Source organism: Pithys albifrons, chromosome 3 (genome assembly GCF_047495875.1).
Source record: "Pithys albifrons albifrons isolate INPA30051 chromosome 3, PitAlb_v1, whole genome shotgun sequence".
NCBI classification, from domain to species: domain Eukaryota; kingdom Metazoa; phylum Chordata; class Aves; order Passeriformes; family Thamnophilidae; genus Pithys; species Pithys albifrons.
Genome location: NC_092460.1, coordinates 60,091,303 through 60,106,629, shown reverse-complemented (window position 1 = coordinate 60,106,629; position 15,327 = coordinate 60,091,303). Strand labels below are relative to the sequence as shown.

Genomic DNA, 15,327 nt, shown 5'->3' with positions numbered 1-15,327 from the left:
GTCTATTTATTTCCAAATAGGCTTCACAGAATTGACTTCCCCTGGACAGCCAAGGGGGGACAGAAGAATCCAGGAAGCAGTTCAGAAAATAAATCTACTTTTATTTGCTATGAATAATTTGTTACAGGACTCTCTTTTCTTCCTTCAACTCTGTAGGTAACCTAGAGAGATTAGCCTCCTTAGCCCCTTGATCTTCATGAATGCTTTCCAAAAAGTGTATTGTTGCATTGTGTCTTGCACTACGATCAAAACAAAATCATTTTATAGCCTTCTCAGTGAGAAACACATATGTGTTTCTTCTAGCAGTGTTGGCTTGAGTGTGCATTAATCACTAGTTTAATTTTAACAAACTCAGTTGCATGAAGAAATGAAAGTGTAGGTTTCTCAGACATTCATACAGTAATTATTCTGAGTGGGAGTATTGCTAAAGAAAATCTGTATTTAGAGATGATTTATATGTGCCCTGTATATTGTAATGTTCACAAACCAGGAAATTGTTTTAACAAGTTGTTAGACACTCTAAAATGTGAGCTTTAAGCTTGCTTTGTTGTGGAAAAATCAGTCATCCAGAAACTCTCTTTAAGTTGGCATTTTTACAAGAATGTGAGATATTGACTTAAACTTTTTATTCAACTTTTAAGACATCATTTGTGTAATAGAGCTGCATTTCTATCTTTTTAACTCTGAACCTGAAGCAGCCAGTCTATAAAAAGCTGCTCTAGAACCTCCACATATGGCCAGTGGCTTTTGAGAAGGAAGGGCACTTTGAAGTGTGACCTCAAGAGTATTAAATGAAAGAGAGCTCACCAGAGCCTTAAGACTTTGAGCCACCACCTTGAGCTGATTGGCTTAGAAGCATTCCTTAAAGAGGTGCCATGACCTGCAAGTCACTACCATCCCAACCACATATTAGTGCTGCTTACAATCTGGAGCTCATGACAGCTTTAAGCCCCATGTCATCAGCACATTGTCAGAAACAGCTGTTTCTACTCTACCACTTCAAAAGGACTTGATTAAATGTCTTACTGTAACAACATACATAAAGACACACACAGAGTATGAGGGGGAAAGGAGAAATGTACCTATAAGCAAAATAAACACAATTTCCACTAGATGGTTTAATCATGATGTGGGGGACTAAACCATTTCTTTACTTGAAGGGTTTATGTAATCAGTTAACACAATATCATATTAAAAAGCAGTTTCTACAAGTGCTGCTTTTATTTTTTTCCCCAGTGCTGGAATACAGATTTCATGTCAAGGGCTTCAGTCTTGCAATAAACTCTACCTCAAGCTGTCTAACTGGTGAAAGAAGAATGCTAGTGATTCCCACATAATTGACTGTAATTCTATAGCCACCTTACAGATAACATGCTTTCAGTGCCTTCTTATGGAATATGTTCATAATATATGGGGTTTATTCATGTCAGGACTTCTAAAAATTAATATACTTCTATAGATCTTTAAAAAAATAAAGGAAATATTGGATTTTGTTTTGAAGTATCTGTGATCAATATCTGTTTTATTATATTTTTCCTTAGATGTTTCTGTGCCAAATTTCCGTGTTTAATTTTCTTGTGAACATTCAATAATTGTCTCATGTAGATTTACCAGGCTTGGAGTAATTGTGAGGGAAATAGCTTTAATCAATTTTGCCAGCTTTAAGGGCATGTCTTGCTATTGCCAGGGATAATTTTCATAAATTTTTTAAGGGCTGCTGCTATGTTAAGTCTGCTGCTGCTGGCAGTAGTGAATGGGTTAACAGTGCTTCTTATGTTATCTGCAGCTGATTCTTCTTTGTCAAAAAACTGGCACTGTTCAACATTACTCTGGATCCAGCGTCATCCTCACACTGCTCTAGAGATACAGCAGATCCCCTCTCCAGTAATGAATCTGTTGCTCCTGCAGCTCTACTACTTAGTCCCTGTTGAATGAGTGCAACTGGAGTGCCTTGCCATCCTACTCCTGCTTTCTGGAGCATAGTACAGATAAAGGTGACATATTTCTTTGGAGAAGCAGTACATCCATGGTTTTTACACCATGTATTATTGCCAATAAAGCATGGCAATTTCCAGAAGAGAATCCTTGTTTTAAGATGTTCTTCTGTCTATATACTTGTTCATTCAAAATAGTGAACATCTGACAGTATTTTATCTACTGGTGCCATGGAATGACCACAGAGCTGTATTTTCAGGTAGTTAGCATCCAACAGATTCACTTGTTCAGTTGTCTGCCTTTACTGAAAATAGAAAAGTGAGTCTTGTGGGGCAGAAGGAGCTTCTGCTGACTGCCTGTCTGCCCTCCAAGATGATCGCAGCTTCTCCTGCCCCACGTCAGGGCTGCACAGCTTCCTACCAGCAGCACCAGTAGTTGCTAAGCCTCGCATTGTTTAAGGCTTCCTCTCAAGTGTGCCAAGCTTTCCTCCTCAATAATGTGAATGGCTGTGGATGCCTTCCAGCCTAGCAGCACTCTTGGCCCTCTGAAAATGCTTCCTTTCTTTTCTTCTGGTGAAGGTGTGAGGAGTAAGGCGGCTTCCCAAGATCCAGTTCTTCCTCTCTTCCTGCTAAAGACTGAACCAATTGTTACTGGGCATGCAGGACTTTTAGGGGCTAAAAAGGATACTGTAGCTTCCTATTGAGAAGATAGGCATGACTGATGTGAAATTCAGATGGCATGCTTTAATAGTTTGACTTCAGTCAGATGCACGGGTGGGAGGCTTAGGCATGGATGAGTTCCACTGGGAGAGAAGATAATGGAACACCCTTATTGAAAAGGGGACACCACTCTCTGATCTCAAAAGGATAAGAGAGCACTTCCTTGGTTACCCATTGAAATGCCATAAGAAAACTAACTGTGAGATTTGATATCAGAATAGCTGTGGCATTTTTCAGCCTGCATAGCAGAAGGGTGACATACTCTAAAAGTTGAACAGAATGGAGAAATTAAAGAAAATTGTTAACTGAAGCTTCCCTTCACTTCACATAGAAAGAATCTTCAGTGTTTACACAGAAATAGGAACACTTCTCCGTTTACTCATGCACAAACTCTCTCTGCTCCTCCTGAGCTGGGAAGCTGTTTTCTGTCTGATTTGGGCTTGAGCTCAATTTTCTTTTGTTGTTGTTTTGCTTCACCCTTTTCAGATCCTTCTTCTCTGGGGCTAAGTCCAAGGCAGATACATTATTTCTGTCCAGCTATTTGGGGAAAGAACAGTGTTTATTCTTTTGAACTAAAAATTATCTTTCTATATTTGCAATTACATTTGTTCATGTGTTTTTTAAAGACATTTAGGCTTTTTGTTGTGCACAATTTTCAGCTTCAAGATAGGCTTGTGGTTTTGAATCTTAAAGTATTCCTGCTTTCAGCAGAAGTCAGTGCCTCCCACTCTTAAAAAAACCCAAAAGCAACAGACAAAACAAATGAAAAGCCCTATACAGTGTTTTCCATCCCTGTGATCTCCATCAGGGGATAAAGAAAGATTATAGGCTATTGGAATGGGGATATTTATCTGTAATACTGAAACACAGTATCAGGATGAGTTGTATAATTTAAAAATCAATTTACTCAACTGTGGAAAACACTGAATTTCCTTTGGGAGATATGTGAGATTATTTATAGCATTACCTCAGAAGACTCTACATGTGTTTTGTCCTGCATTGTAGCAGCTCTGCAAAAGAAAAGATTGAATGTGCTTTGGGGCAATTATGGAATATTTCAATCTAGTTCTCAATATCGTAATCCATCTTTGTGTAAGGTGTGGAGGAGAAGGCTGGAGATCATGTCAATACAGTTCTCAGCTTCAGTTTTGTGAGAGTTAGGTTATGGGTAGTTCATTTGTACTCTTCTGATTATACAAGCAGTTAAACATGCAAATACCTGAGATCAATTGGCTCACTGAGTGAAATTTGTGAGCTTTGGAATTGATTTAAAATGCCTTTAAGTTGCTGTTTATTTCTCATCTAGAATAATTTGTTGTACATTGATATTCTAATCAATACATAACTATTTTGTCAGTGCGAGTTCTAAATGACTGAAATGAAAATACATTTGTTCTGTTTACCTAGGTATTGCATTGCAGTAGCATCAGTCACTTATTTAGAGTTGCTTCTGTTTCTCCTACATGTGAGAGCTAAATTGTATTCTCTAGGTTGTGATTTCAAGTGAAATTATGCAACCAGCTATGAGGTCTTATTAGCTTCAAGTTTTCCAAACGGTAAGCTGCATACCCAGAAACACCCAGCAAGTAAGCCAGAAACTCATTGTCATGGTAATTCAGAGTGCTTTTCATTTCATTTTTAGCTATGAAAATGTTTACAAATTTCCCATAAATATTGATCCTTCTGCAGTCTAATTATTGACATAATATACTTTCCAAGTCATTCAACTTCATCAACTGTGAAATGTATAGACATGCTTTTACTTAACAGGCGAACAAATTTTGGAAATAGGCAACTATATAGTAACTTTTTTCTAATTTAACTAACCTTTAAAACTTCATTAAATTATCAGTTACTCCTATAAAGAACTGTTGAAACAGTAATTTTGTGCTAAACATGTAATTTGAGAGAAAGAAATGCTGATAATTCGTGCGCTATAAACTTAGCCTGTAGGTCATATCAGGTTTTCAGTATGTCTGTTGTGTGCTGCTTGGACCTGCTAATAAAGTCTCTTCTTCATGGAAAAAAATACAATACCCCAAGGTATTTTGGTTTATGTACCCATTTTTCATTGTAGGCTCTGTTGCCCACAGTGTTCAAAAATGTTTATGTGACTAAATCTCAAAAAAGAAACAGACCATGTTTTCACAAGAATCATGCATGTTTGCCATTAGTTTTGTGGTGTTTCCTAACAGTTAATCGTGCAAGTATTAATGTATAGGTATAGGAATAGTATTAATGTATAGGTAGATTCATACCTACCTATATTCTTCCAATGCCACTAAATTATTCTCATTCTCCATGGATGACTCTTAAAGTCTCAAAAGAGAAAGCATTCTCATACCAAATAGTACTTGAGCTATTTCATTGTCAAGACCTGCATTCAGAAATTTTGTAGGACTGCACCTCAGTTAACTCAAATGAAAATCTTAGAACCCTCACATTTTTTATATGTATTTTTATTATGCAAATCTCAAGTCTTTATCTGGTATATATATATTTTTTGATGAAAAAAGGATGTGAGGTCACGCAGGCCTGTCTCTTAGACTGCAGATTTTTTGTATCTAGTATTTTACTATGTTTGATTCCACATCTTAGTAGATAGATAAGTATTTTTCCAGGGCTTACTTTTCAAGTATGAAAAATACTGCACAACTGTATTTAACTGTGATGTTCATTACTGAATAATTAAAAAACAGGTTAGTGAAACTAATTAATAGGAAGGCAAAGCCTAGATTTGTAGTACTGAGTTAAATAAAGTGAATCATTATGCTTTGAGGCGATGGGAGGCAGTAGTTTCTAAAGATGCAGTCTCTTTGCCATAATCATGGAAGTGAAAATAATGTATCATTGATGAATTAATGCATTTGATTGTGATTCACAGTCTTATAGTAATATGACAGGGGGTACTATGGTGTCAGCATCAGTTCCTGGGGAGAGCAAGATTGCTTTTGCCTTGTAAATGTAGCCCTTGGTGTCAATCAAAAGTAAAGTGCCATGAAATAGAGAACTCATACCAGTAGATTAGCATTTTAGAACTTAAACCATCTGTTTGAATGCAATTAAAAGATCATCTAGCAAGGTTTTTCCTAATAGCGAGTTCTAGTACTGATTCTGGAAACAATGCAGTGGATTTATCATGCAATTAAAACTGATAAGCAAGTGGCTTTAATTCTTATTCAATACACCTGGCAACTGTACATCTTCCTAATTTTCTTCCAAGTCTATAGTTCTGCTGTATTTCTCATTCTAGGAATGAATTTAGTCGTGTGTTGACATACCCTATTAGATTTTGTCCACCCAAAAGTTCTGGAGAACTAAGGTTTCTTTTACACTGGATGGTTTTGCTGAAACTCGTGATACTGATAGACCATGTTATTATGGTAATTTTATCACTTCAGGCAATAAACATCCATTGTCCTGCCCTGCCGGTGAAATTATTACCAATAGAGGAATAATGATTGATTCTGTTGTCTAGGGAAAGTTAGCCAAAAGAAAGTGAGTCAGTGGAGGGATGGACTAAGGGTTAAAATTCATTCTAAAACAATCTTTAATGCCTCAAAATCTCATAGTGTTCTTTTTTCTATAATGATCTAATACCACACTTCGCCTGTGGTCTGTCTTAATAGTGATTCTACCTGTTAGAAGCCTTAAAAATATTAGCAAGATTATCATTCTTGGTGCTCAGAGCAAGTATGTGAAGTTGCATAATGGTTTAGACGTTGTGCCTGAAAGCAATGCCTTATACCTACAAATACCTAAATAGTTTGGGAAAACGTACATTAATACCAATATTTATCTAGTTCTCAGCATTTATTTCAGCTGACTACACTTGTCAGCCAAAGCTGTAAAGCCTTGTTGGATGTTTAATGTTCTTCTGAACATCTGAGTCAAAATACTGGAGATTTTGATTTTGATTTTGAGATTCCCCTAACTAGAACACTACTAAATTTTCAAGGCTAGAAATCAACACTACTTCTTTCTGAAATTTCAGTTGTTGGCTATTCTACTCAAAAATAGAAACTCTTAATGAAATATAGTTGGTACCAACATCATGGGAAAATTATACATCCTTCTCTGTCAACTGATGTATTTGATCAGTATCTGGGCAAAAATAGATGGATGATACCTCCATTCTCAGCAGACATTTTTATTTTCCAATGACATTTTATTTGATTGTGAAAAAAATTAACATTATTTTCATGCTAATAGTGTGAGTGTAATTGTGCTTATAAACTCAGGTGATTTTCTCTGAAGATCAGCCAGTGTTGATTGTGTTAAAATGCACATGTATTCTAATCAGCCCTGAACGTGTGCTTCTGGGTAAAGTAGATTATATTAATTTTTCTTTTAACACATAACATGTCTTTTAAATTAAAAGTGGGCTTTATTTTCAGGCACAAAACCCTTTGTTTTTCTGATTTCTAAGGTTTAGAAAGAAAATGCATGCAAAATCATATTTACTCATGGATTGATTTTCATTTTAAAAAACTCGTTTCTTAATAGGACAAAATTCTGTTACTGAAAGATTTTGAGCAATTTCTAATTTGTCAGTATGATAGTACGGATGATATTTCTATTCACCAGGTTTCTCACTTGCTTGAAGAACAGTCTTCCCAGTTAACATGCAACATATTTATGTTAGATAAGGTAAATAACTTGTTAAATGTTTTATAACACCATTGTAGCTGTATATTAAAATCATCACATTGCAGACATTAGAACACAGCTGAGTTTACACAAACAAAACCTAAGTAATTTGATTTTTTTTTAAAGTGAAATCCTAAAGTGCTACGAAAACTGGGTAAGACTATTCAGTCCTGTACTGGTGACAACATTTAAGCTGTAAAATAAAAAAGTTTAATTGGAAACACTTTGAGGTCTGGAAAATGTTGATTTTTATTTTTTTTAATATAACCATAATGTGAAATACTCATAACGCATGTTCCTCTTTAGCTTTTATTATGATAATATGAGTATGTTATCTAAAAATATCCATCATAGTTTCCATATACACTGAGAGTGATTACTAGGAGACTTTTTAAGCATAAGTCAAAGCAACTGATGCATGACAATTGGGAAAAAAAGTTTAGATACACAGAAATTACAGATGTAAGTACATTTTTGTGGGATGTTTTCAGTTGTTCTGGACTGAAGCCTTTAACAGTTCTAACACATGCTTTTGTTAACTTGCTGATATGTAAACCAGTATACTCTGAACTTGCAGAAAGAAGAATAGCAGATAATTTTTCAGCAGCAAAATGTAGCATATACCCATATATGCTTGTTTGGTTTCAGATAACTGTGTTTTTGAAATGCTAAACGGTTTTCTGAAGGTTAGGATGAATAAGATGTTGAGGAAAAAAGTCTCCACTGGCTGGAGAAAATTGATAGTAAAATGTCCCCTATTGAGGTGATAATTTGAGAAGTAGACTGCTTGATGCATCCTTCCTATGCCAAGTCTTGAACTCTTCCCTGAATCACAGCAGGGGTTTTCCTTAATGATGCTGAATTTCTCAATCTACACGCAAACTGAATAATTCCATGATATACTTGTGGGTGAAAACTCCCACATCTGTTACCCATAAATAAAAAAAAAGGTGAAAACACCTTCCTTCACTTTTTAATTTCTGGTTTTAAATGTACGTATCATGTAGTTTGCAGTTTTAGATAGGATAGTCTCCAGTGTTTGAAAACACACAACATTAGATGCATATAAACAATTTCCATGTATATCCTCCTTTCATCAGGCGGATTAAAGTGTCGCCTGCTTTAGATGTCCAGATGAGGGTATCCAAATGTAAAAGATTGAAAAAAACCTTTAAAAATTAATTAAAAAAATGTACATGACCTAATGTTTCTGTAGTATCATCAGGTATTGTGTTAACTAATTCTGTTTTTTCTGCCTTACTAGCATGATATATCATCTTGATTATCCCATATACTTTTCTTCTTTGCCTTTTTTTTTTCTAATGTCCTTTTTTATTTCTGGAGAGTGTTCATAATTTGTTGGCTTGGTGAATAATAAATGAGGTCTCTTTCTATTTAATGACATGTCAGTAAATAATAGTTAAGGTTGTTCTCGATCAGCATTAACAACATAGCACTCTTAAAGATGATGACTGAATCCAATGATCCACTCCTCTATAGAGCCTAGGCTTGTCATTACTTAGATTTATATACCTATTTAGGTTACTCATTCTTAATTAGATAGGGACACAGACTCCCTTTGCAGCAGAGATGTTTAGGTACATTTCTGACTAATACACCAGTGAAAACTGCTCTTCACAATGTTTGTTCAAATTAGTACTTGCAGGGTAAATGCATTTCCTCTCTTCACTGTTAAACTGAAAGCTGTTGTCAACACAAAAACATACTTAGCAAAATTGTTCATGAGCAGACTTGCAATTTTAATTAATGTACTTAACTGTCATAAAGGAAAAGTTTCAGGGCATTTTTTCATTTTAAGAGTTTGGAATGATGCTGGTCTTTTTGTTTATTTGTTTTCCTGCAGGACCAAATGTTTTGCTATCTGGGCTGATGACACAGGAAATCCCCCTCAACTCTGGATTTTAGGCATTTTATTCTGTCTGATCCATGCTGCTTTGCCATACATCCTGTCATCTCCATCCAGGATATTTTTTACACCCAGTTATCTGTTCCTAGACAATCTGCTTTTGTTGTCTTAGCCAACTTATTGGAGATCAGTGTCTTAGTTGTGATTCATATGCTGTTTGGAACAAAATACCAGTCATAGCATATGCAAACTGCAGTTCTTAAAAAGCCTTATAGCATAGAAAACTGGGTAGAAACATTAGTCTCTCTCCATTACTGGTGCTTGGTTTATCTTGCAACACCAGGTCAGTCACTCCTGTAGAAAAGTCTGTTTCCATGTGTCACTGATCAATATACAGTGTTGTCCAGTTGGCAGCAATTATCTCACTACATGTCCCTCCCATGCTTCTCTTTCTACCTTCTCTGCTCACACCATGCTTTACAGCAGTATGTTTACATCTTGGGGCAACTCCTAGGTCATGGTTTTTCTCAAAAGTTGTGTGGTCTGTCAAAAGCAAGTGCCACCTCTGAAGTGATTCTGTTGTCCACAGTTATCTTTACTGATAAAAAAGGAGCTGTAGACATTTCGATTGTTTCAGACAATACTGTGCTGTGCTACAGCAATCATACCAGTAATAAAAGTTCTAGGGAAAATTCTTGCCTTCACTATAGGAGGATAAAAAAGGCCTAACAGCTCATTATCCAGTGGTCACTGATCAGATGAAGCAGTCCACCATGCTTTTCTCTCATGCTTAGTGAGCCATCCTACAACAAATACTCTGCTCTTTGACTACACACTCATTGTACCATCTAAAGTGTCTTCAGTTATCAAAGAGGAAATATCTGAACTCTTCACCCCTATTTAAATAGAAGTGCTGGGATGAAATATTTACACGTGAATGATATTTTGTGTCTGTCTGTAAAGTATGGACTTTACTCAAGAGGAACCCTTAAAAGAGTAAGAGTCCTTAATGCAGTGGTTTAAAACAAAGCACAGCCTCTGTGTTTCTGGTGGGTTGGCCACGCATATTACAGTATCCATTAAACAGTTCTGGGGTTGTTTTGAAATATCTACAATATCACACATGGCAGTAATTAATTAAAAACAAGATCGATTTTGGCATCATCTTTTCAGTGACCTTTTGAAATGCACAAATGAGAAGTAGCTTGCACTTGTAATTCTGCTGAAGTAAAAATTGCCATAATTTCTTCGTAAGTACCCCAGCAGCAACAAAATGCACTTTCGTCTCAAAATCTGCTACCCTGACTACTGCTACCCTGCTCACTGTAGTGCTGAGCAGAGCTTTGAGGAAAACAATTTCAGATTTCCTTGTTTGTGTTTGGATTGTTTGTTCATACTTGTCTGCCCTACAAAAGGTCTGTTTGTGCTAGGTTAATGGTTTGTGTATTTGTTTCTCTCTCCATAACTTCTTAGGCTATGTAGGAGTTAAATTGTCTCCTTGTGTTTGGGACTGTTCTTCTGATATGGCATTTTCTATACGTGGAGCCAGAGGTTACGAACAAGGAGGCAGTTCATCTTCTGTGTCATTAAGATTCATTGTATTTGCGGGTCCAGTACTGTACATGGTTACATTGGTGTAATCCCAAAATACTACCTAGAATTATTTTGAATTCCATAGTTATCTAATTTTAGGGAGGACTTTATGATAAACTTTTTGCTTGCTCTTCTTTTATTTTGGTACTATAAGGAAAGTTTGAAAAAATTGTCATCAATATAAACCAAAAGCACCTCAGGCAACTAAATGCATGCCTTATGTTATTTCATTATTCATTCACTACTCTGTTATTTCTCTCCCCTCCTCCCCACAAGCATCTCTCCCCACTGTCCCCAAAAAACCACTAAGGAAACAAGCACACCACGATAAAAATGCTAATAAAGGGAATAATTCCAAATAGACCATAAAAGACAGCATTTATAAGTCAGCTTTTTTTGATGTAAAGCATCTGTCTCCAAAAGGAAATGAAGGCAGGCCTGTTTCTCCTTTCAAGTTTTTGAAGTAGTAGGTGGTGTCATTTGTTATACAGTGCTACAAGTCCCATGTTATTGCACTGGTAGCTGTCAACTGCCTTTGTTAACGTACTGAAAAGTTTTATCAGCTGTCTTTAATAAAAGACAATCTATGTGAAGCAAAACTGTAGCAAGTGTTTCTTGCTCTCTTATCCTTTGACCAACCTTTATAGTTGTCAGAGGGTAATGGTAGTGACATATAATCTTTTGGACATGCAAAATTCATGTAGCTATTACAATAAACCATAAATATTGGGGTGACTGATACCCTAGAAAGTTAGGGAGCAGTCTTTCCAAAATGCTGTGTACTTCCTCATTTGAAATGTAATGGGAGTTGGAATGAACTTTCAGGACTACTTGAAATAAGCTCTCAGTTCACATTTTCCATGGATACATTTGTTTAGAACTTTAACGGCGTAGAATTTGTTAGGTCTCCAAGAAATTAGGGATGGTGTGTAGAAGTTGGAAAATTTCAGTTAGAAGGCATTCAGTTTGTTTATTTTATTTGTTTTTGTTGCTTGCTCTTGTGAAATAATATATCAAATTAAAGGCATGATGGTAGAAGAATTTCTTAGCTAGGCATATAGTGCTATATATATGATGTTCTTTGGAGTACTTGATTAGTCCCATACACACACCACATTTTCAGGAGGCTATGGAGGAAATGGAAAGGAATTCTGGGAGCCATATGAGACAGCTGTGTTGCTTCCCACACAATAGGTTTTGTGGGTACTGTGGAATTGGCCCTGAGCACATTTAAACATGTGTCTTATGTATATGAGTTTTTCTCAATTTAAGGTTTTTTAATCCTTATCCATTGTAAGCTTTGTCTTGGTGCAAACATACACACATAGTTATATTTCAAGTGAGAAGACAGCTCTGTGTCAATAACTGTGCTCTTGAAGAAAGCTGTTTGATTCATGAACTCTCATTTGACAAATAAGTAGCATGACTAGTGGGAATGGACATTCCTACTCGTGAGAAAATTGTCTCAATCTGAAGTCTAAAAATAAATTAATAAGTAAAATATATGGATATTTGGGCCATCATCCATATAAAGTAGAGCTGATTTCCAAGTATTCTTCACTTTAATAACATCAGTTGATACCCAGAACATCTGTAATTAAGGAGTGTATTGTTCTATGCAAGACTAGCACTGTGAAGGACAAGCTATGAAAATGGGGCTGCTCATATGTGTTGCCATAGCAAAGATTACATTTCAGGGGCATGGTTTTCCTTCTCTGTACAGAATATTACTGAAGAAGAAGTTTTGGAGAGCATTTAACTGGAAAAACTACATAAAACCCAGCTGGGTGTTTTTATTTGTTTGTTGATTCTCAGTAGAACAAAGTAAACTGACTTAGGGGAGGTGGAAAAAATCTGTCCGGGTAAAACAAGAAAAATTAAACCTAAAAATAACATCTTCAGATTTCACTGCATTTCCATTGTGATGTTTGCAATAGGGAGAGCTGAACTAATTTTGTTTCGCCTAATTTTGAAACTTTGGAAGCCATTTGTTCTGAGAATTCAATGTGTCACAGTTCTTCCTGAGTTTTTGTGATTCATGTATTAATACGTGAAAAGAAGCAAGAAGAAAGCTGAAAAATATGTAATATTTAGGAATATTTATAGGATATAGGATATATATGTAGAATTACCTGAACATTTGCACAAAATTTAGGCCTTGAACGTAAGAATTTTATGGAGGTATTGTTGAAGCTTGATTCAAAAGGATAAGAGTAGTGAGTTTAGCTTGCTAGTAGAGACGTTTGGAACATTGGTAAGTCTTATCCTATTACCACATCAATCTTGGGGACCAACTGTAATGCATATTTTATTGGCCTTATACTTACTATATTTTCAAGGAATCACAGAACGGTTTGGGTTGGAAGGGTCGTTGAAAATCACCTAATTCCAACCCACCCTGCCATGGGCAGGGACACCTTAGGAGACTGCGTTGCTCAAAGCTCCATCCAGCCTGGCCTGGAACACTTCCATGAATGAGATATCCACAGCTTCTCTGGACAACCTGTTCCAGTGTCTAACCATTTTCCTGAAGTTACTGTCACTAAGGGACTTCTAAAGCATACAAACATTCCCTCCCCACAGTAATCTTAGGCTGATTTGCCACATGGCTTCACATTTTGAGTATTGTATTTTGATCAGAACATTGCTGAGTGGTGGCTTGAAACACTTACCCTCTGAGGCAAAACTATGTGATTTCAAAAGTAAATGTTCCTGAGGCTCAGTTTAACTTAGAGTGACCTGACAGGGAAATCATAGTGAATTTCGTGTAGTATTTTTTTCCCTTTTGCTTTGAAGTGTAAGGTACTGATTTGGCAAATGCCTTTACTGTGCTCTCACTAGGACATGAATACCTTTGGTACTTGCCAAAAGGTGAGTTAGACTGTTCAAAGCTTTATAAATGTGCATTTTTGCCCTTGTAATATTTGTTGACTCCAATGACCAGGCATGTTTATATCATGAAGAGCCTATTATTTCATATTGGAATCATCTAGAGATGAAAAAATAAAAGCAAGAAGTGTTTTGTGTTAGCTAAAGATGGAAAAATTGTTAGTAACATGAGAAGCCTTTAAATGGATTTGTTATGAAAATTTTAAATATTTTTATTAAAATAACGTGTTTCCACCACTGTTAATTTTATTCAATCATTCATTAAGAAATTATTGCCACAGCCTGAATCTAAATGGATATCCTAGAAACCCTGAACATCCTTAGAATCTGAGAACAGTTTGTATTTTCTACTAGCTGTAATTAAGAAAAAGAGAAGACAGCGTCAAGTTCCAATGTGTTAACTATTCTCAATTATTATAAACTCTTTATTTGAAATGAGCTTGATTAAAATTAAATTCCTTGCTTTAATCCATTCTTGGATTACTTAAATTTTCTCTTAGAACCTGTGCAATGCCACCATTACCACATGTAAAGCTTATTGAGTTCTGTATTTTCTTATTAAAGAGGGAAATGTATGTCTGTAGACACCAGAGCTTGACCTGTTCAAAGCATAAAGTGTACAGCAGCTGTTCAGGAACTTTTTTTTTGTTATTTCTATTTGCTTAAGTTACTAAATTGCTGCCATGGGAAGTCTGAAAACATAAGGGAATAATTTGTTTAAGTGGAAAAATATTGTCTAAGAAGCAAAATTGAAAATATTCCTAATATTCTTCCTTCTCTCTCTTTTTTTTTTAACTTGTACCAGTATCCAGCTGCCCTAATGAATCTTGGAGCCATTCTCCATCTGAACGGTAAACTGAAAGAGGCTGAAGAAAACTACCTCCTTGCTCTTCAACTTAAACCTGATGATGTCATCACCCAGTCCAATCTTCGCAAATTGTGGAATATCATGGAGAAACAAGGTTTGAAGACATCCAAAACGTGATAATGAAAACTCTGAACTTTGCTTCCTTAAACTGATTAAATCAATAAACCAGAACTTCCACACAGTTGTCTGGTCAGAGAACTCATTGGACTTGACTGCAAGGATAAGAGGTCTTAGTTACTGCTAAGGGGAAGGTATTCTGCTACTTAAATAGAGTAAGGGATACTTTGAGGGATTCGTGAAGGACTTGTTACCCCACAAAAATACTTGGAACCGTAGCACTTGAGAGAAGTTGTTTTGGCATATTTGATAAATCATTGCAAATCCCATATTGCTTACTTTTGGGTGGGTACTTGAAACGTGTACTGTCATAGAATACTTAAGGGAAAACCACACAGTATACACTAAGCCATATGGGAGTTAAAGTGGTAATAGTAAGTTAAAGTATTTTTCTGATACTGTAACTCATTAAAATGTATAATGAATCCAACATGTTTGCAGTTTGTCTTAATGCTGCTGTATCTCACTTTCGAATAATTTGATTACCAATTTCCCAGCTTATATGGCCAATTTTTATCAAACCTGTCACATGATGACAGTAGTCAAAGTTGTTTACTGAGAATATGCCTGTTATTTCAGCTTGTTAACTTTAATGCAGTTTTCTTGAGATACACAGTCAAATTGCTGTCAGGTAGACAGAATGATCAAGGAACTGCCCATATTCTACATAAAATTTGTATATAGACTGG

The 15,327-nt window shown here is 35.9% G+C and overlaps 1 protein-coding gene across 2 annotated transcripts in view; it reads left to right on the top strand.

Annotated features, from left to right (window-relative positions):
- The window catches only part of TMTC2 (transmembrane O-mannosyltransferase targeting cadherins 2), a 240,895-nt gene extending 225,827 nt beyond the window's left edge, over positions 1–15,068 (top strand). For both annotated transcript variants that reach the window (XM_071552136.1, XM_071552138.1), the window contains one exon: positions 14,459–15,068. In XM_071552136.1, the coding sequence (XP_071408237.1) occupies positions 14,459–14,638 (180 nt within the window). In that variant the 3' untranslated portion in view covers positions 14,639–15,068. The remainder of the gene's footprint in view (positions 1–14,458) is intronic.
- Positions 15,069–15,327: the final 259 nt, after the last annotated feature.